We start from the raw sequence: 8,472 nt of genomic DNA, 5'->3' as shown, positions 1-8,472 counted from the left end.
TCATGTTTTACAAATTATCGTGATCCTCAATATTAGGCAAGGGGCACAGCTTATGGTAACGCTTCGGAGGTAGTCTCCTTGTGAAGTTTTGACCTTGGCCACGCGCACGACGCCATCGCTCCCAGGGCTGACCTCCACGACCTTTCCAAGCAGCCACTCGCAACACGGTTGCTTTTTGTCAATAATAATGACGATCGAGCCGACCTTTATTGAACCGGTGCTCTTTAGCCACTTCTGTCGCCTCTGGAGTTCATTGAGGTATTCGACATGCCACCGTTTCCAAAAATGTTGCCGTGCTCTTGTGACAAAATTCCATACCTCGAGCCGATTTTCTGCAACAGAGGTGTAATCGTGCTCAGGAACCATTGTTATTGGTCGTCCGATTATAAAATGAGCCGGTGTTAATGAGATGCGATCGTTTGGATCGTTAGAAACCGTGCAAATTGGACGGGAATTTAAAATGGCCTCTATCTCTTTCGCAAGCGTATCTGACTGCTCGAAAGTAAGTAATTTCCCCCCTGTAACGCGCTCAAAGTGGTGTTTAAATGACTTGACCGAAGCTTCCCACAGCCCGCCGAAATGAGGAGCCAAAGGCGGATTAAAATGCCACTTTATACCCTCAGCTGACGCGTAATCAGAAACTTGACTTTGATGTTTCTTTGTGCTATGCACCTTGAACAATTCGCGTAGCTTATTATTCGCGCCTACGAAATTCGTGCTGTTATCGGAATAGACCTGTGACGGCCGTCCTCGGCGGCTAACGAACCTTCGGAAAGCAGCTAAGAACGCATCAGTAGAGAGATCGGACGCGATTTCAACATGCACTGCCTTTGTGACCATGCAAATGAAAATGCAACCATAAGCCTTAAGCACCACCCGATTTCTATCCTTCTTTTCCTTCATCGAAATCGGTCCCAAAAAATCTACCCCCACCCGGCTAAAAATCTCGGCCTGTGCCACACGCGCCTTGGGCAAATCACCCATCTTACACTGCACCGTTACTGGACGATGGCGAATACATGTAGTACAGCTCCTTACAATTTTCCTGACCTGGTTTTTGCCATCTAATATCCAATACCTAAGCCTAAGTTGATACAACGTGCTTTGAATCCCGGCGTGCAGTAGTCTACTGTGGGCCTCACGTATCAAAAGATCGGTAATGTAGTGCCGCGACAGTAACAAAATCGGGTGCTTCTGCGCGTAAGGAATTTGTGCATTTTTCAACCGACCTCCTACCCTAATAAGCCCGTGCTCATCGACGAAAGGGGAAAAAGCGGCCAACTTAGTATTATTTAAACCCTTCCCGTCTTTTAGCAGCTTATACTCAGTAGAAAACCGCTCGATCTGTATGGCACGCAGCAGCCGCCGTTCGACCTCAACACGCTCTTCGGGTGCGATAGTAAAAGTCTTTAGCTTCTCCGCTGTCCGAAATCGTTTGAACAAGCGCATGCAGTAAACTCCCGTAGCAACTATTGACGAAAAAGACGATAGTTTTCTGTAAAACGGCTCTAGATCTACTATGTTGAGCAAGCAAACATTCTTACGCATCCCAGGCAGATCAATGCTCATATCCAATCTAGACTCACGCCATGTGGCACTCGGCTGCCGAATCCATGGATGCCCTTCGAACCATGTCTTATTTTGCATAAACTCGGCAGCCGATTGCCCACGAGACAGCACATCTGCCATGTTATCTTTGCCTCTTACATGCCGCCACTCGCAATCTTTTGACAATCTCTGGATTTCTGCGACTCGATTCCCTTCGAATACAGTCAGAGCTTGAGGATTCTTTTTTATCCACTGCAAAACGATTTTGGAGTCTAACCAAAATACGACGCGATTGATAGGAAAATTAAAACAGCGCTTGGCCTCATTAAATAGACGAACGAGAACTATCGCACCGCATAACTCAAGCCGCGGAATAGTAACCTCTTTGACCGGGGCAACGCGAGATTTAGCACAAGCTAGCCGTACCAAAATCTTTCCTTCCTTGTCTATCGTCCTAATGTACAAGCAGGCGCCGTACCCGCGCTTGCTAGCATCGCAAAACCCGTGCACCTCAGTCGTGACCGCGTTTAGCAAAAGCAAAACCCGTGATATTGATAAGTTCCTGATTAATCCTGACTGTTCGGCAAAAGACCTCCATGCGGAGTGAAGCGCTTGAGGAACCGTCTCGTCCCATCCTACTTTAGCTTTTCAGCATTCCTGGATTAGAACTTTAAGCGATAAAATTACCGGACCTAAAAACCCGAGCGGATCAAAAATCTTAGCGATCTCCGATAGGATAAACCTCTTGGTAACCTTACTTGCCAACTCGATGGGCTTAACCGTAAAATTAAAGCTGTCCGCCCTTGAATTCCACGCTATACCCAACGTTTTTCGAAGGACCTGCTCGCTTTCTTGCTCTGCTGACTCGAAAGTATGGTTCATGCTACTTTCATTCATTGAATCACAGTTCGAGGCCCATTGACGAATATTAAACCCTCCGCTAGCTAGCAGCTTTGTAATTTCGGACCGAATTTGAGCCAATTCTTCGAGCAAATTGCTGCCCGTCAGAAAATCATCCACATAAAAGTCCCGATCTACGATAGCACTAGCAAGAGGAAATCGCTCTTTTTCGTCCTTGGCTAGCTGTTGCAGTGTGCGAATTGCTAAGAAGGCCGCGGCTGATACCCCGAAAGTCACGGTATTCAACTGAAAAATCTCGGTTTTATTATTAAAAAACCAGAAGAACTTTTGATACTTCCGATCAGCAGGATGCATGAGAATCTGCAGATACATCTTTTCAATATCAGCTATAAGAGCGTACCGGTAACTGCGAAAGCGAAGCAAGTGATCGAATAACTTTGGTTGAATCGTTGGCCCGGTCATTAATGAGCTATTTAATGAATTACCGGTGTCTGTTTTTGCCGAAGCGTCAAAAACCACGCGAAGCTTCGTCGTTTGGCTAAACGACTTAATCACCGCGTGGTGAGGCAGAAAATACCCTTCCGACGAATCGTCCTGCGCTCGAGATACGTAGCCCCTCGCGACATGGTCCTCTATTACGCTTGAATAATCTCGGTACCGCTGAGGATTAGTCTGGAAGCTTCTTTGCAGCGACTGAAACCTACGCGCCGCCTGACTACGCGAGTTCCCCAAATTGACCACCGGAGTCCGGAACGGCAATCGAACGATATACCTGCCCTCCTTATTGCGCGTAGTATTTTTAACATAATGCGCTTCGCATTCCTTATCCTCTTGCTCGCGTATCGACGCTCCTCCGCAATCCTCGATCTCCCAGAATCGCGTTAATCTTTCGTTCAATTCGAGCAAGTTACATGAAACTGAATTACCACGTGCATCGTCGTGCCCCCCCCGCGATAATCCACCCCAATTGCGTTTTCTGTAAGTACAAATCACAATTTCCTCGCGACAAATTGATCTGCTCGACTGATAAAAGCGACAACGTTGCCCCTGAGCCCATAAGCAAGTCCACCGGCCTTGGTATGTGAAACCGTGGGTCCGCTAAAGGCAAGTTTCGCGGAATCTCAACCGACTCGCGTTGGAAAACCTCGCTCGGATTCGCGTCGCAAATTTGTGGCACCACTAACGCAGTCAGGGATTTTTCAAAATCTTTGAATCGCGATCTCACTACTATATCGATAGTCCCTTCAGACAAGGTTTGCATACCGTTCATCGCACTTACCGAAACAGAGCATTTCCTAATCGGTAACTGTAACCTGCGGCTTAAATCAGCTGTGATAAAATGTGCGGTTGAACATGTATCAAGCAAAACCTGAGCTTGAATGAGCTTACCATGTCTGCTTTTTATGAAAATAATAGCGCTCATCATAAGCTGCGAGTGTACGTGATGCGAAAGCGCGTTAAATGCTTTTTGCACTAGTCATGCCGACGAGTCGTCAGAACTATTCCCAGCGCGACCCTCACTATTTTTTGACGAATTTCGCGTACTAACCTCAACATGCAGCAGTGTATTATGGCGATAATTACATAACCGACAATGGCCGAGCGAGCATTTGCCTTCGTGAGCGCGTAAGCAATAAAGACAAAGAGCTTTAGACCGAACAAAAGCTTTCCGATCATTCACATTTAACGCCTTAAATTTTTGGCATGTATAAATCGCATGATTACTGCTGCAGAAAGGGCATGGTGGAAGCGGAGGATTAGCCTCCGTTGATGTTATAAACGCACGTGCATTGCCGTTATTTGTCTTTTTTGCCTTGACCGGACACGACGTGTCAGACGACCGCTTTGCACCCTGCAACCTGCCATCCTGTCCTAAAGTCTGCTCGGAAGTACAAAGCCGGAAAAGCGACCGATCGATGAAATCAATAAATCTTTTCAGCGTCGGGACCTCGTCCAACTGCAGATTCTCCTCCTATTTCTCGCGTATATTTAACGGCAGCTTACGCTCCATCATACAAACTATGGTATGGTCATCAGGCTTGACCCCCAAAGAGCCAAGCATGGTTAAATGCTGCTTGAGTTCATCAATCAAGCCGGATAACCCCCTTGATGAAGCGATTTGCAACGGTTCAAAGTCAAATATCGCGTTTAAGTGCTTAGAAATCAGTATCCGCTTGTGCTCGTAGGCCTGAATCAAACTTCTCCATGCTTCAGCATAATTATGGGCGCTGAGGCTGAAAATCTCAACTTTGCGCAGAGCTTCCCCCGACAGAGCATTCCGCAAATAAATAAACTTAGTCACCTCATCGATGTCGTTACGAATGTGCACGACATTCATAAACCAATCTTTGAAGGACAGCCATTCATGATGGTTCCCATCAAATAGAGGAATGTTCGCGGTCGGCAGCTTGGATTGCTTAGGCCTCTCGGCAAACGTTGAATTACCAGACGGATTAAACGTTAAGCCCGAATCGTTCAGCCTTGGATTAATAAGTTCCCCGACCTTCCCAGCCACGGTGTAATATGCCGTGCGAACCTCGGTGCTATTATCAGCGATCGCCGGATCTTTTGAAATAGACGCACTTTCGCTTACGGCAGATTTGCGTAAGATTAGCGTGCATGCGAGTGCGTAAGACTCTTGCGTAAGAAGTGCAGAAATCTGACGAACAGTCGAGTGCGTTATTTGTCTTGACTCGAAGTTATACACCTGATTGCGGTAGATTTGCGCAAGATTTACGTGCAGGCGAGTGCGCAATATCCTTGCGTCAGTAGTGCACAAATCGTAGGTTTGTACTTGCTTCTTATAAAAAATATATAACAGTTTTGCGAAAATATGCAAAAGAGACAGAGATACTTGCAATTGTTTAAGTTGCAAAATGCAATTTCTCGCGAAAAAACGTCAAAAAAAAAAAATTAAATTTTTTGTTGTTGTTATTAATCATGTCAAATACAATGTTTTTACCGAAGCGAAATGTCAATAAACCAGCAATTAAGCTTGTAATAATACTTCAAAGTTTAACTTAAGAAAATAAATAATAATTTTTTTGCAATTTTACAAATAGCTGTTTTTAGTTCAACTTAATATCTATATTTTCTCATGGTTATATTTACATTTAAATTGACTCGATAGTTTGTTTCCTACGTAGATCAAAAGTTTCTTAGTGTGAAACATTTTTTTGCATTTAACCACCCATAACTTGTTATTAACAACAAATAATTTATTCGAAAAAGTTTCTATTTATTCGAAAATTTGATGACAAAGAGATTGGTGGTCGAAAATTTTTTCTACGAGTAATAGAAGCAGAGATATAAGCAAAAAACTAAATACAAAATTTGCATTTTTTCATAAATTGTTAAATAAATCAATTATGCTGACGGTTGATTGGGACAAAACTATTTTTCCCGTATTTCTGAGAAAATTTTGTAGGGGAATGACGAATTTTTTTTTACTAATAAAATAAGTTTGCTGCGTATTATATAATCTTAATAAAAATTTATTTTTGAATAAATAAACAAAAAATTATTCTAATTTATATATATTATACTTTTATTTGAAATTTTTTCAGATTTATAAATTATTTGTATCTTATACTCAAATATGATTTACAAAACTTAGGATTGTCAGAAATATATTAATTAAGTTAATAATTACACATTATTTTAAATAACTTTTTTTTAAAGTGATATATGTCTTAAAGCTTGTCTTACAAGATGTCCTACAGAATCTCCTAATTTCGTCGAAAATAGGACATCTTGTGGAACATCTTGTAGGACATAATGTTGGACGTATAATATGACATGTAAGAAGAAATGTTGAAAGATGTCTTTCAGGACAACTAATAGTGCATGCTGTAGGATATGATAATAGTTGAGTGGGATAAGTAATGATTTTTTCTAATAGTGCCTTTTACTAGGTCAATTAAAAGTTTAGTACTTAATCACACTAATAGGAGCTTGTGCTATTATATGTTTGGCAGATTAGACAACATGGCGTCTTTGAGAAACCTAATTGGTCGTGCTCAAAATTATGCCTGAGGTCATAATACCGTACGTCAGCCACTTACTTACGAGAGGTTTAAATTTGTCTATGATGTAGTCGACGTTCAATGGTAATAAAAGTACTATTATATTCATCCGAAGAGCCTCGAATTTTCATAAAAATTGTGCCACTTCACTTAATAACTAACAGTTAGCGCATCATAAGATGCATGTACAGATTGACTCGAAGGATGAAAAAATTATTAATGCTTATTACATTGTATGTACGTTTGTGTATGGTTCTCAGAATTAGGGATTGTGTTAGCTCCACAAATTTTTTACGAAACCGTAAAATGCACAGAAGGGTCTGAAATATTTACAACCCAGCTCAATTTCATAGAAAACTATGAATCTTTACTCCAGCAGCGTTAATTTGGTTGAAAGTGACAGTTCAGTGCAACGACCGTTCATTATTATGAAAGCCAATCACAAGGCAGTTGACTTTGGCTTTCCATTTATACAGTTCTATGTTTTACTGTCAAAATAATAAACAGTTACAGCACTGAGCTGTCTTTAATTGTCATCAAAATAAATGTCATTGGATTAAACATTTCTAGTTTTACTACAAAATTGAACTGAGCAGTCAATATTTTGGATCCCCCCTCCCCCAATGGACGTATGAGGCCTTCAGACTACCAATACTTTTATAACTGTGTTACAGTCCCATAATCCACATAATTGTCAGCCCACTTACATTTGGTTTTTCATATGTTATAGGTTTTCATTATTTAACGGTTTAAAAAAAAAAAATTAATATGACTGATAGGTATACAAGCGAATGTTGATACATCTAAATCATTGTATCAAAAGATGCATATGTATAGATGGCAGCACTTTATATACAAGCACTCTATATTCCCCATACATGCCCTTTTTGCAATATCCAATAAACTTAAGACTCATTATAGTAAGCCACATAATTTCTTTTTCAAGAAATTTTCATGGGGAAGTAAATAAGAATGAGAAAAATTTTCTCCCCAGGTGCGAATCAAACACATACAATCTCCTGTTTACTGGACAGTTGCTCTACCATTTGAGCTACCGAGGAGCTGTACATTCACTCACACAGTAAATTTCTGAAAAACCTATCGAAGCCCAAACTAGACCTACATCTTGTTTTCCCTTTTAGATAAATTTTGCACAGCAAAATGAACAAGAAAATATTACCGCAAACGATAAGTCATTTATTGTAAAAGATGATATAGAAATATGGAAAGTCAATCTTGACTTAGAAGAGTTTAAAATCTCTACACTAAAAAAAAAAAAAAAAAAATTGGAACAGATGTCTCAAACAAACAGTAAGTGAGTAAACAAAAATCAGATTTTTAAGTTGATGGAGAACAAACAGAAAAAAAAATAGCACAGTTACAATTAAAGCTTCAAAATGTGGAAGCGACAAGCCATATGAATCAACCATATTTACAAAAACACTATGTGTCAACTGTAAAAAAAAGTAAGTTAAGGAGATTTAATCCCTCACTGTAGTCAATGCAACGCTCTCTATAGTTGAGTATTGTCTATCTCTCTCACTCTCCAGTAAAAACATAATCTTCAGTGATTTTTACTTTGCTTCATAATAAATTTCTTCTTTTACCAGTACTCTCGTGAAGTTTAATAAAATGAGATATGATCATTAGATATTTTTTTATCATTGGTTAAATTTGTATCACCTGCTCATTGATAATATGCGAAGTAAATATAATAAAAGTGCTGAAAAGGATGACAGCTCATAAGCCTGCATGTAAAAATTGGCCAAATGTTAATATCAATTATTTGACTTCCAGAAACCCTCGTAACTTCCAACTTTGGCATCATCATTTTGGTGTCTTTATTTATTTTTTAACGAATTATCATTAAATTCTTATCGTTAATTCTGTAACCGATGGAACTTCCTTAATTATATTATTTATATAAGTATTATTTCATAAAAACGTGATTGAAATAATTGTATCATATGATCAGTTACGTCATTCAGTTATTTCACATTAATCAAACGGTGGCCATTCCAAATTCATTTATTTATAT

At 40.1% G+C, this 8,472-nt stretch overlaps 1 protein-coding gene across 1 annotated transcript; it reads right to left on the bottom strand.

Annotated features, from left to right (window-relative positions):
* Positions 1–7,504, bottom strand: LOC149373114 (uncharacterized). Its single transcript, XM_089597924.1, has 6 exons — positions 7,462–7,504; positions 4,430–4,974; positions 4,195–4,381; positions 3,483–3,588; positions 2,236–3,385; positions 1–2,124 (listed from the first exon to the last, which is right to left on the bottom strand). Exons 1-6 carry the CDS (start codon positions 7,502–7,504, stop codon positions 1–3), a joined length of 4,155 nt encoding a protein of 1,384 aa, XP_089454050.1.
* Positions 7,505–8,472: the final 968 nt, after the last annotated feature.

This window comes from Copidosoma floridanum, unplaced genomic scaffold (genome assembly GCF_036245765.1).
Source record: "Copidosoma floridanum isolate Cflo_tuat_1 unplaced genomic scaffold, Cflo_Japanese_pri ptg000040l, whole genome shotgun sequence".
In the NCBI taxonomy this organism is placed as follows: domain Eukaryota; kingdom Metazoa; phylum Arthropoda; class Insecta; order Hymenoptera; family Encyrtidae; genus Copidosoma; species Copidosoma floridanum.
The sequence above is the reverse complement of the archived record's forward strand: the minus strand, read 5'-3'. Positions and strand labels throughout refer to the sequence as shown.